Genomic DNA, 18,538 nt, shown 5'->3' with positions numbered 1-18,538 from the left:
TAGGCCATTTAGTGTCTTGATCAATCTCTCTCTCTCTCTCTCTCTCTCTCTCTCTCTCTGAAGGGGTTGTTGATTAAGCCCTGATTTAATCAGAGTTATAGTGTTGGTCAAGGTAAAGGTCGAAATGTTGTTGTTTCATTTCATCAGGGACTGAGAAACATTCCACTGGTGTTTTGGTGAACAAACCAGGAAAAACATCCGGTTTTACAATGGATGATAATGATTGAGTCCGATTTTTGGCTGGTAATCACAATTATTCAACTTAATTATAAACGAAAACATCCTATAGTCAATACTGAATGATGTTTTATACGTAAATAAGTTGAAGCTTTAGGCCTCCATCTTGCTTTAAATCGGAATAAAAGCGATACCACACCTGGCCACCAGGCGAGCATCTCACTTTATGTATGGTCTGTTTTGTTCTGACGAGAGAAAGAGGGTGTAAACGTTTTTTTGTTAACCATTGGTGCTAATGGAGCTGTTGGGTCAAGGCATTGAGGTTTGAGTTGCCCAAGTTTCACTGCAACGTCAACAGCCTACTCTCTTACGACAGCTGTTCACACCATGCTGTCCCTCGTTCAAACATTTAGCACACAAATGAGTGCAAATTAAAACATAAACAATGAATATGTTTACCGGTTGTACTGCCATGTTTACACTCAGATTCTGTTTTCACATTTAATTTCAGCTATTGAGTATAAATAGTACAAATGTTGGCCTACATAATAGCAGCCAAACAACACTCTCCTATCCTATATTCTCGTTTTGTGTGCAGGTTTTCCCTACGGTAGGAAGTTGAATTTGGCTTATTTTTGCAATTGACTACTCTGGGTTTTAGTTCCAGTCGCCACGGATCAAACGTTTTTTAGGCATGTACGAGACAAGAGTTTACTCGGGGTAATACTGGGAAATCAGAAAAGTATAAAGGTTGAAGCTTCCTCAAATTCTTGAATAAGATAGTTCTTGTGTATTACCAGTCCTCGAACTCAACTGGTCCATGACCGCTCTTCTGCTGTTCACTTCTCCTCTTCTATACAAGAACACTGATTAAGGCTATGAGACATGCAGGCAATTTTTATCAGGCCTCTTCTAAAAGGGGTCATGTTTTGTAAAATAGGCCTATACAAAAAGAAAGATCTTTTAAAAATGCTTCATAGAATGAATCGTCACAATTCTCAGGCAAGCAGACTTTGCCTTGCCAATAGACTAGTTCAAAAACACAAGTTGGCGTGCGGAACGACCAGCTCGATGGATACCTAGCAGGTGGCAACCACAAAGTCCGTTGCAAATGGGAATTCAGGGGGGTGACTGGTGAAGGAAACCACAGGTATCTGACCAATCTGATATTCCCAAATATCAGATTTGGGAATGATAGTTGACCTGAAACTTGTTTTGATGCCTATGGAACTGAACGTCTAATAGATACGTTTGATGAGGCACAGAGAAAATACTTTGTCACAATATACTCCGATTATAGCAAGAAAACAACAGAAGCTGAGACAAACTGAATACTCAAACATTAGTTATTTTCAGTTATTTTTTATTTGCAATCAGAATATCTTTTCGTCACAGAGTACGGTTTAAGTTTTTGTGTAAACCTCTCATTGAACATTGAAAATGATTGATCATAAAAATTATATTATATCTTATATTACTATACAATATATATTATTACTTTTAGTAAGAAAGACAAGTGCTTTTTCATCCCACATTAGGGCAGACTACTCCTGTCCCGGTGTGACCCTGTTCTCTAAAGGATTGGGTAATAAATTATACAACTACATCATCACAGCAGAATGACACCATACAAAATACCACCATTGCCTCACACCGGTACGATACAAACCAGGCTTCATGATATATGAGAAACTGTTGCATCAGGCGCGTGCATTGTATCAATTCAATAATTGTGCGTATATTGTCAAGAATACATGGCTCACCTGTCACATCATATTTTTTACATCAACATTTCTTCTAATTCAAAAAATACCTAATTTAGTGTTTTTTGTATAATATCACTGTCCTGTTCTTGATGCTGTGAGTCCCTGAATACTCATTTGCGATTAATAAATGTACATTTGATCTAGCCCCATCTCATGTGATCCTAACCGGGACAGTGCTGTTATTCCACCGCGGGACGGTCAGCGTGTGCGTGTTGCACCAGCTCAGACGTACTGTTGCTTCCCATAAAGGCTCCCAGCCTGCGCGGAACGAGCCACGTCCGCCACGTCCACTACGTCCTCCTTCCGGTCCTCCTCCTCAGTGCCGGTCACGTGGTACCCCTCGGCGCCATACGTCGGCGTGCCCCTCTCCTTCTCCCGGCGGGCCGAGTACCTGAAGATGAGGATGGCGCCGGCGGCCAGAAGCAGGCCGGCGGCGCCCCAGCCCACGTAGAGTGCCGCGCCCAGCTCCCGCTTGCGCGCCTCCGACACCACGGGGTCGTAGAAGTCGGTGATGACGGCGCGGGCCGTCCAGCACACGGGCAGCAGCGTGGTGACGCAGGCCAGCAGGAACAGACTCCCGCCCACCGCCAGCGTCACGTCTTTCCCCTTGGGGTTGCCCCGGCAACAGGCCGTCCTGCGCCCCCCGCAGAACGCGACGAGCAGCGCGGCGGCCGCCACGCCGACGGACACCAAGGTGAGGGCTCGCGCGGCCTGGAGGTCAGGGGTCAGGATGAGCAGCGAGTCGTAGACCTTGCACTGGGTTCGGACGCCCGCCTGCCAGACGCAGTTCATCCACAGGCCCTCCCACGTCATCTCCATGACGACGATGTTGGCGCCGATGAAGGCGGTCACGCGCCACATGGGCATGGCGGTGACGGCCACGGTGCCGACGAGGCCGAGGAAGCCCAGCACCAGAGCGAGGACCTCCAGCTTGGCGTTCATGACGGAGCTCGCTCTGGTCCGGTCTCTGCGAGAGAACTGGTGGAGCGTTTCCGTGATCAATCCGTTTTCACCTCGTAAAAGACGTGCTGCTATGCCATCCTACTGGTTTGGCCCTGGCCAGCTGATAAAATACCTCCCTTTAAGTTTTAACTGTTGACATCACCTCACCTTTTTTTTTTGGTTTGTTTAGCTTAGGCCGTCTCTGACTGTTTCTTGTGTTTCTTGGTTAAAGGGTGAAGGCTGAAGGTTTTACATGTGAGAGGTATTTTCGAAAGCCACAGTTGTGGTATCCAATATGCGCCTAATTTTCAATCTGGGATCCAAAAAGACAATCTTATGCTGCTGTCAGGCTTCTAGACCAACACTAAGATGCTAAAGCTGGGCTTGAGTCCAGTGATATTACTGTAGCAGTCAAACACTTTCCCCTTTCGTATATACCAAGTCACATGGGGCTAATGTAGGTCTAACATTGAATCTGTACAATTGTATATTCGTTCCAAATTGTACACAATATGGGAGATAATGGTCTGATTTTATTAGGAAATATTTGACTTATTTAATTGCCCCGGCCTGTGTTTGTGTGTGTAGCTATGTGTGCACGAGTGTGTGTGTGTGTGTGTCTGTGTGTGTGTTTGAGAGAGATAGTCAGAAGTCATTGAAAGCAACCCAGAGACCCAGTGTGAAAGAGCAGGAACTGAAACCTGTGGGCCTGCCTAACAGGTTTGGTGATACGATCCTAATGGCTAACCCTCTCTAAAGTAAACACATCACGTAAGCCTACTGTGAAAAGAAAAGAGCCATTGCAGTACTATGCAGATCCTCAGAAATATACTGTCCTCACAAAATCAAATAATGAATAAATCGGTTAACAGGAAAGCCTAAAAACAATGTTAATAAACAGTTGCTAATTGGTCAATTGTCTAATGATGTAAGCTATTTATGGGATGTGGATGTATTAGTTTATCTATGACTTTACATTTTCATATAGATAGTTTGTAAAATGTAGCCCCATACAACATTGATTAGTATGATATATATATATATATATATATATATATATATATCTTTTTTTTAAATATCAAATGTTAAAACAAATCCCGTAAAAGGTCGAGGTCGAAAATACGAGGGGTTTAAGATTATTTTTTTAATTGTTCGGTGCATGTACACGTGCGCCCCCTAGTGGATATCAATTACATTCTTACAAAGTCTCAATTCATATTAAATCAAAGTAACTTGATTCTTACTCTTGTGGAATATAGGCTACAATGTACACTACAACATATCGTTATAGTCACGAAGTTTATGTGCAGTAACTGAAGTTTCCCTAAAAAAAAGAAAAGCCTAAAAGAGCTAATGTAAGCCATGGATTGGCCCACACAGACAGCCTGTCGAAAGTATAACGGAGAACGGCCCGCCCTGAGTGCCCTATCCATCGGTAGAGTTCAGGGCAGAGCATTTGACGGGCAAGCGGGGGACACACACACACACACAGAGGCTCAGATCACCCCGATAAAAGGGTCTCTCCGGGCTTTTGTCCGGGTTGAGGAGGATCGGCTGACATAACGATCGACGCCACCAAAATAAATCCGTCGGTCCGTGATTACGGTGTCAGGGGAACCATTATTTCCAAGACGGGGGCTGCTGGCAAGTTCGATGACGTTGAGGAGATAAGGGAGAAGGATTCCCACGTTCAAGGGAGAGGCATGGACAGAGATTCACTCACCTTGAGGTCGGAGGACCAGACAAGGGACCGGGTTCTTTATCCGCCTGAAGGGAGCCACAACACCCTCAACCTAGCAGGTGACCATCCACCTCATTAATACCTGAGGGGATATTAAAAAATACAGGCAATTATAGTCGCACATATTCACGGCCTCTCACGTCTTGGTCGACGGCCAGCTTCAGAATAAAAGCATTATTCAGGGAGGCCCGTTTAACTACAAGATTTTCGATATTGGATCGATTGACCAAAACGAATAAAGTTGATAGTTAAGCTAAGAATAAGGTGACCAGATTCCTGAAGTGAAAAACTGGGACATAGCCTATGTGGTTTGGCAGTCTATAGCCTAAACAAAATAGCTGATGTAATTATTTCTGAAATATATAAAAAAGGGGGACATATTGACATTGTATTTTACCTATTCTTAGGGTAAATTTTAGTGTAGTAGTAAATGATTTAGCAATAGCCTACATGCCCAATGGTTTATTATAGTGTGTTTCCAAGTTTGATAACCCAGCCGAAAAGAATCCAAAGTAGCTCCTCAAATACGGAATGTCTGTATTGATCGTCTATTGTTTATAAGCCATGCCTGTTTATGGTATAAAGTCGACAGACATTCTCATGTCTATCTGATTGTAGTAGCAACAATCTTAAAATTATTATTCATGAGAAAACTCGAACTATTGCCATTTCAAAAACTATTTGGATATATATCCTCTTTTTGAAAAGCGTGGACATTCCTGGAGGGACCGGCGACAAATCCAGCCGGCGAGATGCCACCAGAAACCGGGTCCGTCTCCGTTAAACGGGGGCGCCCCCCCCCCCTACGATAGAAAGCAATGAAAGCATAAAACAATAGAATAGATATAGAATCAGAAACACTGCTGGAATCCACACGTTTTCCTACGGTTTTTAAACTACGGTTATCCCAGAAACCAACATAAAAGCACAAGATCAAAAAAGCAGATTTGGGGGATTTGTAAGTACGAAACAAGGGTATTTATTATGATATCAATACATCTTTTCTATATGTACACACAGTAATAAAAATGTAGTCTTAGTAGCACAATGAGCTTCTTTATAAGAATGACTTTCACTCTCCAGACACAAACCATCTTTCTCCTTGATTGCTTCAGCATATTTGGACCTTCTTTTGAGAAAACTAATACTTTATATGCAGATGTACCGATAAATTATGGAAGAATATGAATAAGTTAAAATCCATACATTGTGACCTATCACAAGTGAAGTTTAAAAAGTAAATTTAAAAAATGTTTAAATACACAAAAAACCATACAATGTTTATGTGCAGGTTCTGTGTAAAAGTGTGCTTGTGTGGAGTGTTACAATGAAATCGTCCTAGAAATGGCACTGCAGATGAAAAGTATCGTATATATATCTATACACAGTAAACTTGAGAAAAGGGTTTCACAGTAAACCTTAAAGAAAAACAAAAACAACATGAGACAGCTGATGCAATTTCAAGTAAAACAGGATTCTGTTAAGTTAAAACAAATACAAATCCCTTGACCTCCACATCAAAGGTTCTGGAAAACATAATTCTGTAATTCTATTCGATAAAAGAAAAAGCAAAATATATTTTATCTCACCAAAAAAAAACAGTCTGCAAAACAGAATAATTCATATTTTAAATAATCACAAATCTGATTTAAAAAATAACAATACCAGTGTATACACTTGATGACCAGTAAACTACGGTAAACTATCCACCACTGAACTGGTTATTTGCTATACCCATCTTTACAGAAGTTGAAAATAATACACAGCTTGTACCCGAGAAGAACTCAAGAGCCACTAAGACAGAAATGACCGTGTCACAAATACCCCGATTTGGCAATGAAAGGCAGAACGTCCCGGAAGCTGCCCGAATGTGCAAACTATCGTCTCTTGATTGTACCCTTATAGCTGGACGCTTCGCGCGACCTCTGGGCCCGTTTTGTTTTTTTAAACAGCAAACGACTCCTTGACCGCCCGCTCCTCTCGCCCCCTGTATTGCTCAATCACTTATCAATGACTGTCCAAAAAGAAGCGTTTGAAAAATATTGATTAGGATATACGTCTTCTGATAGCTGTGCGAGATATATCTATATATCTATATATATCTATATATATATTTACGTCAATGCCCATGCATTGGCTGGAGAGGGAGGTGGGGAGCGAGGGAGTCGAGTTGAAAGGGGTAGATCTTTTTTGTCGTTAAAATCCTAAGTCTTCCGTCTGCTCTGTGATTTACGTGTCGTGGTCTGCGGAGCAGTCCGACCGCTTCCTGCGGACCCACACCTCCGCCTCGACGCCCTCCCCACCGCTGGCACCTTGTACCCCCGTCTGGGGCGACCTCTTGGGCCCGCCGGCCCCGTCCTCCTCCTCCTCCTCTCCTCCACCCAGGGTCAGAGCCATGACGGGGGCCTCCAGGTCGGCCTGGTTGGGCGGGGGTCGGCGGGCGAGGGCGAGCTCCTCCTCATCGCTCAGGATGTCCGTCTCCTTCACCTCCTCCTGGTGGTCCTCGTACTCCTCCAGGTCAAACTGCTCCTCCACCCAGCGGTCCGTGTCCCCCGTCAGCTCTTCCTCCTCCTCCTCCTCCTCCTCCGTCTCTGTTCCTCCCACCTCCCCCTCCCCCTCTCCCGGGGGGTCCTGGGGACTCTCTGGGGGGGGCGCGGGCTCGAGGTCTGGCTCGCGGTCGAACACGATGTCCGTGTCGATGGTGAAGCGGTTTCGCACCAGCTTCCGTCGCCCCAGGGTGCGAGCGGGGACCGACACTACACCCACAGGAAGTCACAGAAGTTAGCTCATGACGCAGACTCAAATGCCAATGGAGGTTTTGATCTGTGAGCCTCGACTTTGCCTTTTCCATGGGCCTTATTTGTGTCTCAAATGCTTTATAAATAAAGTATCATCATCACGGGGTTAGGGTTATCATGAGATAATATATATAGTTATAATAATAAATATAACTTGATTTGAACCCAAGATTGGCAGCTGAAAGACGTACTTGATGAGACCAATTATCCCGTTTGACACCCCATCATTTCCTTGTCAACGCTCTCGCTCAGCTAACAAAAACGCTGCTCATTCTTCTGCCCAGGAGTTGATTTGGCTGAAAGCCAGAGGACGGATCAATCTCTCTGAACGGAAGACTTCCGAAAGTTAAACTAATGACTGTATAAAGTTGAATATCTAGTATAACATCATTTTTTTTATATCATAACAATAATAATAGTTCTAAACCTCAGATGGTGCAACATAGACCGATACTCGGTCTCGATCATGTGACGTATCCGCGACTGAACTCTCGTGGTGATGCAACATCCCAGTCAGAGGATGTGACCCAGACTCGGTGGGCGCGTGGCGTTACCTGCTCTGTTGATGGCAGGCCGCGCCCCCTTCAGGGCACCCAGCCTCTTGCCGCCGAAGGGGACGTACTGCTGGTTGAGAGGCAGGCTCTCCGTCTTCAGCAGCTGGCGTCGCTGCTTCTCCCTCAGGATGGAGTGCACCGTCTTCAGGAAGTCCATCCGGCTCTCTGGGGAGCTGGAGGGAGAGCAGGGACGAGGTGGTGTAAGGGGGTGGTGGGGTGGTGGTGTTGGTGGTAATGGCGCTGCATGGGTGGAGTTGAACTTGGTTGTTGTGTTAGAGATGGTTGCGGTGGTGGTGATGGAGCTGGTGGTGGGATAAGTGGGATCATGGTGGTGCTTGGTAGAAGGGGAGACGGTGATGGTGTAGAGTAGGTGGTGGTGGTGATGTTAGCAGCGGAGGTGGTGGAGGTGGTGGGGGTTGAGGTGGTGGTTTTGTTGGCGTGGGTTATTGTCAAGGTGGTGGTAATGGTGGTATGGGAGGTCGGGAAGAGGGCGATGACAGTGGTACTGACGGAGATGATGGTGGCGGTGGTATCAGGGGTTAGGAGTAGTGGTGGTGGTGGTGGTGGTGGAGGAGGAGGGCGGAGGAGAATCGTACCTGCAGCACAGCTGGAAGCTCCTCTCTGGTCTTCCTTCTGACTCTGACTTGATGTGAACGATCTCACACACCGCCGTGCCCTCCCCGTCTGCAGGGGGGAATACAGTTAGGGATTACTGTCCACAACTATGGAAGGTCATTACCCAAACTACTACCTGACTCGAATCATTCTTATTGGAGACACGGCTGAAAGGAGCTCAACTGATACAGCCAAGCATGCAGATTATGATTGTCTACCAAATGCTGTTTTCAGAAAACTTCACAAAAACCAAGTGTAGTATTTTTTTAAGAACAACAAAGTCAAGACATGAATGATAATTTATCTGTTTGTAAAGATTCTAAGCAATGTCTGAAACTATAAATGGGAATGGCTATACAAACAAGATTGACCTGGACGTTGAAATCACCCATCATCAACCATGACCCTAAACCATCAGACGAGGACAGACAAGGCCACGTCCTTAAATTCTAGGATTATCTTGTAACCGACGGCTCACCTCCGTTAGCCAAAGCTCTGACTTGAAGCGTCTCTGTGGAAATCATGTGACGGAATCGGAATGGGTCCTTCTCTTCGGAGGACATCGACACGCGATGGGAGCTGCCCTGCAAACATTGACCGAGGCGAGAGTTAGCTTTGCTGTACTTAACTAGACGTTGCTTCTAGGTTAAACACAACATAGCATTCACCAACTGCAAATCTGCAACTTTAAGGAGCACGGCAGATATGGACATTTCTAGTCCGGCGTGTACAAAACTTCTTTCGTACAGGTGACCTACTGGACTAGATCTGAGAGTGGATCTTGGACAAGTTGCTCTACACAACGGGGCCCTAATAGAACCGCATGCTATTTAAAAACACTGCATTTGTTATGATGAAGGCTCTTGGCAAACAGAAGAACTACTCACCAACTTCTTCTTTTGCTTGGAGCCGTCCTTACACACAAACACCACGGCTGTTTTGAATACTGCGACACAAAAGGAAAAAAAAAAAGGCACACGGTCAGAGATGATGACGCAGAAAAACTTTTATCACTTCTGAAGGCTGTTGGATCCGAATGACGAGCTGTCGGTCCGGCCTGGGGGGGGGGGGACGTACCGAACGTGGCGAGCTGGGGCTCCTTCTTCCACTTCCCTAGCGAAGAGGGCGGGTTGAGCCAGGCCACCGTGGCGTGGAGCAGCAGGTCGCCCATGGACAGATCAGCCACCTGCGACGGACCACAAGGCACCATTACCTCACCGTACACACCGATCAACGGCCACACGGTTCAACACATCTAGAGAGGTCTTGCGGCCAACGGACCTCCTTCTTGTCTCCACTCTGCTCGGTGATGAGTTGGTCAAACACGGCGCCAAACTCCTCGTGGATCTTCTGCATGTCGTTGATGTGGCTGGCCACCTTGTTCATGGCTTTCATGGCCACTGCAGACGACACACACCAGAATACAGAAAACATTTAGTTTGAATGAAAAAAACAAAAACATTTTATTCCTCAAACCCCAATAGCCAAATATCTTGACATCTTATTGTGATTCTGCTTTGATTGGGAGTTTCCATATCAGTTTCTGTAACTTTCTCCTGTTACACCTGAATTACTCAAAGGATTAACCAACTTTTTCTTATCTCTTATCTTACTTTTTTGGTGATTTAGCAGATGCTTTAATCAGAATGCAATTCTGTCAGGATATCAACAAACAACAACAAACTATCAGTGGATTTAAATTCCGAAAAAATTAATCTCCCAGAACAAGACTTGTGTCTTCCAGTATCTCAGCAACGGATTATTTACTAGCTAGTTAGCGCTACGGCCGGTGCTACGATGGGTCCTATTAGCTAGTAAGCGCTACGGTGGGTCCTATTAGCTAGTAAGCGCTACGGTGGGTACTATTAGCTAGTAAGCGCTACGGTGGGTCCTATTAGCTAGTAAGCGCTACGTAGGGTCCTATTAGCTAGTAAGCGCTACGGTGGGTCCTATTAGCTAGTAAGCGCTACGGTGAGTCCTATTAGCTAGTAAGCGCTACGGTGGGTCCTATTAGCTAGTAAGCGCTACGGTGGGTCCTAGAAGCTAGTAAGCGCTACGGTGGGTCCTAGCAGCTAGTTAGCGCTACGGCCGGTGCTACGGTGGGTCCAAGCAGCTAGTAAGCGCTACGGTGGGTCCTAGCAGCTAGTTAGCGCTACGGGGGGTCCTAGCAGCTAGTTAGCGCTACTGTGGGTCCTAGCAGCTAGTTAGCGCTACGGCCGGTGCTACGATGGGTCCTAGCAGCTAGTAAGCGCTACGGTGGGTCCTAGCAGCTAGTAAGCGCTACAGAGGGTCCTAGCAGCTAGTTAGCGCTATGGCTTTAACTACGGTGGGTCCTAGCAGCTAGCAAGCGCTACGGCCAGCGAGTTAGCGTGGGGGTTCTCACCGTCCAGATGGTAGTGCTCCTCGCTCTCGGGGTCGGTGAGGGAGTGGAGCTCCCGGAGCAGCAGGGGGTACTTGAGGACCCTCTGGATGGGCTTGATAAGGTAGGACTCCAGGGTGTACGAGTGCTGCTGCTTGGGGTTACGCTCATCCAGGAAGGCCTTGAAGTCTGCGTCCGTTTTGGCTGGAGATGAAGAACAGAGGGATGGGATTGAAGCACATTCTCCTTCTCACAGGTTTGGGTGTCCTTTCAGTTTCTCAGCCAAAAATACATTTAAAACTTTGCGGTCACAGGAGGTATGACAGAATACCACAAACTAATGCACAGCAGACAAAAGGCCAGTTAACAAAATCCATGTGCACAGCTGTAATGCTTTTAGTAGGTTTGGTTCAAACTGGGTCTACAAATTTGATGTGGACGGCAGTGGTCGTACGCGCAGACAAACACCCAGGCTCACTCTCTCTCTAAAGGCTAGTTACTGACATGTCTCCCCATAGCAACTCTCCCCTCAGGCTCCTACTGCAGCAGCAGCAGCAGCCTCGTTATTATCTAACCTGGGGAGGCCCGGGGCTGGACGGCCAGCGCAGGCCACCTCTCTGACCCCCTCGACTGCAGAGCTTCCACTCACCTTTAACCAGCACCTTGGGGACCTTGGTGTGGCTGGCGCAAAAGGCACTGTATATCTTGAAGCGGTCAGCGTAGTACAGGAAGGAGCCGCCCAGGGAGAAGAGGATTTTCTGAGGAAAGAAGGACAGGTTAGAGGTGGATCGAGGGGGACACACGCCCCGGAAACTACGCTGTAACCGGGTGTGCGTTCTGTCCTATAGCGCGTTTCCGAAATAACCGGGATGTCTCCTGGATCAACGGATGAACTCGGGGAAAGAACACAGCCGCCTGTGAAATTGCTTTGGTTCAGCCAGTTGATCTTTTGCATAACTTTTTATCCTCTGTCTCTATTCCCTATTGTGTATTCAAGCTGGCTAGTAGCAAAGATAGCAAAGCAAACGGTAGCAATCTTACGTCTCAAAAGTGGCTCAATGGTCGGATTAAATTATTTCAGATTCAGTTCACGGACAGTTAAGAACACATGTTGTTTTCTTAACTGTTTTCTTAAATGTTTTTGGTTCAGGGTGAAAAGTAATTCACTTCGTCGATATTGGTGGACTGGTACTCAAGTGCTTTTCCAAACCGAACAGTAAACTCCTTACTGGATGGGGTATGGATGGATGAAACACTGTGTTGAAAGAAGAGTATACCTTGAACTGGTCCACTCTCTCAAGTTTCTCCAGGTCCGGGACCAGGCGTGTTCCGTCCTCCAGGGTCTTGAGGAATTCTACCTGGAACTCCACCATTTCATGGAGGTTCCCAAACAGCACGTCCAGCTGGATAGGGGAGGGACAAAATGCTTTAACAGAGAGGCGGGATGTCTGCGATTGGTGGATTTAACCAACTATGAAAGGGAAGTGTGTGTCGTACCTCGTCCTGTGTGAGGAAGCTCTCCTTCTGCAGGGGGGTCAGGTACCGACCAATCAGACAGTTCAGATCCTTAAAACACAAAGAGGCCTGCGGTCATTGGGGGTCGCCAATGTCAACACCTGGCAAACATTAGACTATTTGCATTGGTTGAGATTTGTAAAAAAAAATGTTGAATATTTATTTTTGCCTTAGTGTTTTTATTATTTTATGCTTACATAATCCCTTTTAAATGATTGTTTTATATGGATTGTCAATTAAATGTGATTCCTGCCTATGTAATGCACTCTTCTGTGTGTTTAGAGGCTGCTATAGAAATATTTATACCAATGCCAATGTACAATTACATCTCCAAGTGGCGTGCATTCAGGTTGTATGTAATTGCACAGTAAATATTGAATGCCTGGGTTTTGATCCGTCAACCGGTAGCGTTGGTCTTGCACTGTGTGAAAGTTTAATTCATGGCTGCTGCACGTCAGCAGTGTCCTCTATCATTAGGAGATGCGGACTGACAGCGTACCATGTTTGTAACCCATAATAAGCCCTAAAGCCCTGTTCTACCGAGGGGGCACGGGCTTTAGGAGATTGTAGTTTCCAGGGCAGATCAAGATGGGCATCATTATATGGGTCAAGCGCACGTCCACACACACACACACACACACACACACACACACACACACACACACACACACACACACACACACACACACACACACACACACACACACACACACACACACACACACACACACACACAAATGAATAAACACACAAAACCAACACAGACAAACACCCACAAAGAGAGAATAAGAAACCCACAGAAGCATAGACACAGCAGCAACAAACTGTGGTTGTTGCAACACTCACACGCAAACTCTGATGAAGAAACACACACACTCATTCCAGAGGACGAACCGCTCGCGCGCGTGTGTGTGTGTGTGTGCGTGTGTGTGTGCCTGTGTGCCTGTGTGCGTGTGTGCGTGTGTGTGTGTGTGTGTGCGTCAGGTGACACTGAGAGCTGGTCCTCTGAAAGGTCGAGCCCTACCTTGACGTAGGTGCGCTCCGTGCCCACCAGCTCACAGATCACTTTGCGGAGCTTGTCGGCGTCCGACAGCTGGAGGCGGGGGGCGGAGGCCGGCGGGGAGAGGGGCGAGTCCGGGCTCGGCCACGACGACACACACTCGGCACCGCTCATGTCATGGAGGCTGCGGCAGAAGGCGGCCACCTGCTCTGTGCTCTGCACAACGAGCGCACACGCACACAACAAACAAACACACACACACACACACACACACGGGAGAAAGAGAAGATATAAGGTTACTTAACACCCAGTTATTAGGAGGAAGAGGAAGATAAGAAGGACGACGACGACGACGAAGAAGCAGGCAACTTTGTCCCTCATCAGCGCACCTCTTGAAGACGACGCTCCCGAATGACAGCACATTGAAGGTGCAGTAGAGAGAGAGAGAGAGGGAGGGAGGGAGAGAGAGAGATCTAAAAAAGTAATTTGCACTAATTGGAGCTATTCCCAGTCTGTCACAACATTGACTCCCCCCTCCATACCTTTCTCTCACTTTCTTCCCCTCTCTCTTACTTCCTTCTTGCTCCCCCTCTGCCCCTAGCCCTCTTCTTATCCGATCTCACCTCCTTTTCCTTCCCTCTTTAATTTGTCTCCCCCCCACCCCCCCCTCCCCTTTTTCCCTCCCCGTCTTACATTACCCCCCATCTTCGGTCTGTCTCCTTGCCCTCTCTACCATCACTTTCATCCCCTCTCCAGACCCAACAGAGAAGGGGAGAGGGAGTGAGACAGACATAGAGAGGATGGCATTTAGTTATAACATCTCTAGAGTCTCGCCCTTATCTAGAGAAGACGAGAGATACTGTAAGAAAGTGAAGAGTCACTTTCAGGCAGTATCTCTCCCTCGCCCACAGCTGGAGAGGTACAATTATTCATCGCCTCAAGAGATCAACAATCACAACAACCTACTCCAAAACACGCCCCTCCACCACCACGTACAGATATACACTGTAGGGGTTGTCTAGGAAACGGTCTCGAATGTTCTCTGCATTATCATTGTGGACGGACGGGGACACACACACACACACACACACACACACACACACACACACACACACACACACACACACACACACACACACACACACACACACACACACACACACACACACACACACACACACACACACACACACACACACACCTTTTGTTCAGGGTGAACAGCAGGACCTCTTCTCCTCCACACGATAAAAAAGGTCAAGCGCCCCCTTTCAGAAATGCAAACGCATCACAGAGAGGAAAAAACTGAACATGCCGTTCTTGACAGCCTCCACACCGCCCCCCCGTTCCCAGACAACATTTCATCTTGTTGTTTGTTGTGGCGTCGTGGAGCAGGGAAGCAGAAAGAGAGCGGGAGAGCCGACTGCAGATGGTCGCGGCACATCCCAGGACGGGCTATCGAGTTGAATCGAGCGGTATCGGCCAAGGCGTGTCTGGGATAAGGCCAGACGAGGGACACCTTATCTCAGAGTAGATTAGCTTTATAACAAACTGCCCGTCTGCAAAATCTGTTTACCCACAAGATGTCTTGGGAGATCTTATCCAGAGGAAAATGTTACTGGATGAGACGTTTGAGGAGATAATTGTAGAGAATATTGTGAAGGCTTGCCAACGCAGAAACAGCTTGGGAGATTATAATAAAGTAGTTGCATAGTTATATAATATAGTTGTCTGGTCCTCCCTGAAGAAAACGTTATGGGAGGCATATCAATAAAGAATATTGAACATCCTCGTACCGTGCTACACGGTTGTCATAAACGTTCCACATAAACCCTGTGATATTCCTCAGTGAGTGTGGTGGCTTTATATGGACATTAATGTGTTCGTCTGGGCGTGGGAGAGCCGATTTATCAGTTGAAATGGAGGACGTGTTATGTAATTGGTGCTGCCGGTGAGCGGTAAAAACACACGGCAGCCCTGGTTTGCTGGCGTTTGGCTTCCGGAGTCTTTTTATTGTATTATTTTGGTGTATTAAAATACACCAAAAGGTAGGAGTCGTGTGGAATAAATGCCCGTTACATAAAACATCGAGGTCAGGATAGCATAGCGATGGTTCGGGGGTTTGGCAGCAGAAAGGTTCAGGATTTAAACCCCTTAGTTTGCAGTCTGTGTGGGTATCATTTAGGAAGATGCCATAACCCCTATTTCAAAGACTAAATAGTTAATATACCAAGACACACCCAAGTGCAGAGTAGTGTAGGGAGAATCTTTGCCTATTGTAATAGAAAAGACACGGCTGGAATATTAATTGCCGCACATTGTGGCTGTTGCTCGTTCCACTGGGGACGATCAAAGTAATGAAATCCTTGACATTAAGTCCGCTCACATCCCATAATTCTCCACAGGGACAGATGACCAGACAGCAAGTGGTCCCATCACAGACACGTGAGCGCGGACCACTACAAAACATACATTGCACGTTCCTGTGACATGTACAGTCACCATGTTAATGTTGACATGACAAACACTAGCCTTTGCATCGGTGCAGAAAAGGATATGGAAAATAAATTCTGTTACATACAATTCCTGTGTGTTCAGTTTGTCTCGGTAACTGCATGGTAAATATTGAATGCATGTGATTTGTTTGCCAACAGAATGTATTTGGTATTTTGTTTCTGTGATGGCCTAGCAACCGTCTGGGACTGTAATCGAGTATTACTGCCATACGCAGCATAGCGATAAAACAAGTAAATAACGGCAACATAAATGCCAAACATGCCATTAGAGAAAGAGCAAAAGCAACTATTCATTCCCACGTATTGCTACGCAAAAGCTCATAGTGAAATGTTTATAGTCAGAATGACTTGAATAAAGAGCACTGCTAATGAAAGCCATAGAAATATCACATGGAGTGAGGGAAGAAGAGAGAAATGGAGAGAGAAGAAGAAATAAAAAAAGAGAAAAGCAGTTGGGACACATTTCTAGGCAGGAATGAAATTGCAAATATTAAAGACAGCTTGTGCTCTATCCCTTGAGGAATGAAGACACCAGAGAGATTATAACTCGCACCAACGTCATGGGGAAAAACCAAAACTCTCTCTGCCTCCCTAACTCCCTCCCACTCTCCCTCCCTCCCTCCCTCCCTCCCTCCCGAAGAAGTGACAGGTTCACAGCTGATCACAGCGTGGGCTGAGAAGAACGCATAACAACCGAGTGACACTTAGCGATCGCCACCGTGTCAATTATCAGCACAGTTTGTCCCAACTCAGAGACCAGAGAACGGCAGTCTGTAGTGTTAAAACCCTTCAGCCCCTTGATTGCAGCTTGTGTTTTAAGGGTTGAATTATACTTCTATGTCGAATAGCCTCGCCATACCTACACCGTGGGTCTCTGGTACATATGCATGGGTACAGGCAACAGGCTTCGTGCAATTGCTTTTGCCCAGGTTTCGTACTATAGCATTCATTAGTATAGGTTCGGCGAATAGTCTTGGTTACAGGGTACAGGTGCCATGCCCCTCTCCAATAACCGACAGGATGATGGACAGCCCCCCACATCATGGCTGCTAAGGAATCCGCTTCAGTTAACCACGGCCTTCGCACGCATGTCCATCTGCCCGCCACAGCGTCTCCACATTCTAATCACCCCGCCGACATACTGACTTTTGGCAACTTCTTGGAAGACTGCGCTCAGAATCCCTGACCATGCAATCAATACAAGCAGGGGCACAGAACCCCCCCCCCCCCCCCTCCAGTGTAACGTAGCCAGCTTTCATTATTCAAAAGTACGATTCAACCTTTAAAAACCGCCAGGACCACAACACATGCGCGTGCGCCTCCAGCTTCCACGGGACAGCTTAGCGGTACCGTTGTACGGGTGACTCACGGCTTCCCGCCGTCCCCCGGTTGCCACGGCAACCAGGAGAGGAGGCGCGAGCTCAGCGCAAAGACACGAGAGCGAGAGGGACAGAGAGAGAGAGAGAGAGAGAGAGAGAAAGCGAGAGAGAGAGAGAGAGAGAGAGAGAGAGAGAGAGAGAGAGAGAGAGAGAGAGAGAGAGAGAGAGAGAGAGAGAGAGAGAGAGAGAGAGAGAGAGAGAGAGAGCGATCGGGTTATTACCCTTAAACAGGAATCGTACCAAAGAAAACAATACACACTTCCAACCTTCGAAACCCACCACGTCTCAGTCCAATGCAGTTCTAGAAACGATGAATCAAGGACACACCACAGCCACCCTCTGGAAAAACAGCGCCCAGCTTCAGAGTCAAACTCCCTCGGCGCGAGGGTTCCGCATCGCGCAACGCAGCAGACTGACAACAAAACTAACCGACCGGCACGATGAGAGTGAGAGAGAGGTGGGGAGAGAGAGTGAACGTCTGAGAGGGATGGAGAGTGGCTAATGCAGAGAAAGTGATGAGAGTAAACAGGGACGGAGCGACGGCGAGACGAAAGTAAAGCGGTCTCTCACCAGGTGAAGCATGTCATAGATGGAGTCTGAGGAGCGCTTGCTGTGTCGGCTCCTCTTCAGGGCGGACATGGCCACACAAAGGTTGAGAGAGAGAGAGAGAGAGAGAGAGAGAGAGAGAGAGAGAGAGAGAGAGAGAGAGAGAGAGAGAGAGATGAGAGAGAGAGAGAGAGAGAGAGAGAGAGAGAGAGAGAGAGAGAGAGAGAGAGAGAGAGAGAGAGAGAGAGAGAGAGAGACTTCAGTACTGAAGCGAGTGAGCAACTCCTCCTCCTCGGTCTAACGTGTCCCTCGGGTGGGACAGGAGGTGCAGTAAGCAGCCAGGATGAAGTACCTGGCCGAGTGAAGCCGCCTGCTCCTCCTCTGCCTCCTCCTCATCACTTACAGCCTCGCTACACCCCCCCCCCCCCCCCCCCCTCCATCTCTCTCCCCTCTCACTCCTCTGTAGTTGGCTGCCCATGCCGTGCCCTTGCCCTCTCTAGTCACTCTCTCTCTCTCTCTCTCCCCCTCCCTCCCTCTTCATTTCTCTCACACACACACACACACACTCTCTCTCTCTCTCTCTCTCTCTCTTCCTCTCTCCCTCCTTAAAAATCTTGCATAATACCCGGCAGC

At 47.2% G+C, this 18,538-nt stretch overlaps 2 protein-coding genes across 2 annotated transcripts in view; both read right to left on the bottom strand.

Annotated features, from left to right (window-relative positions):
* Positions 1-1,721: 1,721 nt before the first annotated feature.
* LOC132474784 (claudin-4-like) lies at positions 1,722-3,528 on the bottom strand. Its single transcript, XM_060075658.1, has one exon. It carries the CDS (start codon positions 2,883-2,885, stop codon positions 2,166-2,168), a length of 720 nt encoding a protein of 239 aa, XP_059931641.1. The 5' UTR covers positions 2,886-3,528; the 3' UTR covers positions 1,722-2,165.
* A 2,053-nt stretch (positions 3,529-5,581) lies between these two features.
* The window catches only part of LOC132474768 (rho guanine nucleotide exchange factor TIAM1-like), a 46,866-nt gene continuing 33,909 nt past the window's right edge, over positions 5,582-18,538 (bottom strand). The window contains 12 exon segments of the mRNA XM_060075634.1: positions 5,582-7,382; positions 7,979-8,151; positions 8,575-8,662; positions 9,072-9,177; positions 9,481-9,539; positions 9,671-9,779; positions 9,875-9,993; positions 10,977-11,156; positions 11,602-11,710; positions 12,230-12,355; positions 12,450-12,518; positions 13,492-13,683. Of these exon segments, the coding sequence (XP_059931617.1) occupies positions 6,856-7,382; positions 7,979-8,151; positions 8,575-8,662; positions 9,072-9,177; positions 9,481-9,539; positions 9,671-9,779; positions 9,875-9,993; positions 10,977-11,156; positions 11,602-11,710; positions 12,230-12,355; positions 12,450-12,518; positions 13,492-13,683 (1,857 nt within the window). The 3' untranslated portion in view covers positions 5,582-6,855.

Source organism: Gadus macrocephalus, chromosome 16 (genome assembly GCF_031168955.1).
Source record: "Gadus macrocephalus chromosome 16, ASM3116895v1".
Classification (NCBI taxonomy): domain Eukaryota; kingdom Metazoa; phylum Chordata; class Actinopteri; order Gadiformes; family Gadidae; genus Gadus; species Gadus macrocephalus.
The sequence above is the reverse complement of the archived record's forward strand: the minus strand, read 5'-3'. Positions and strand labels throughout refer to the sequence as shown.

Coding starts and splice junctions, on each gene's coding strand:
- LOC132474784 (XM_060075658.1), bottom strand. CDS start 2,885: ATGAACGCCAAGCTGGAGGTCCTCGCTCTGGTGCTGGGCTTCCTCGGC.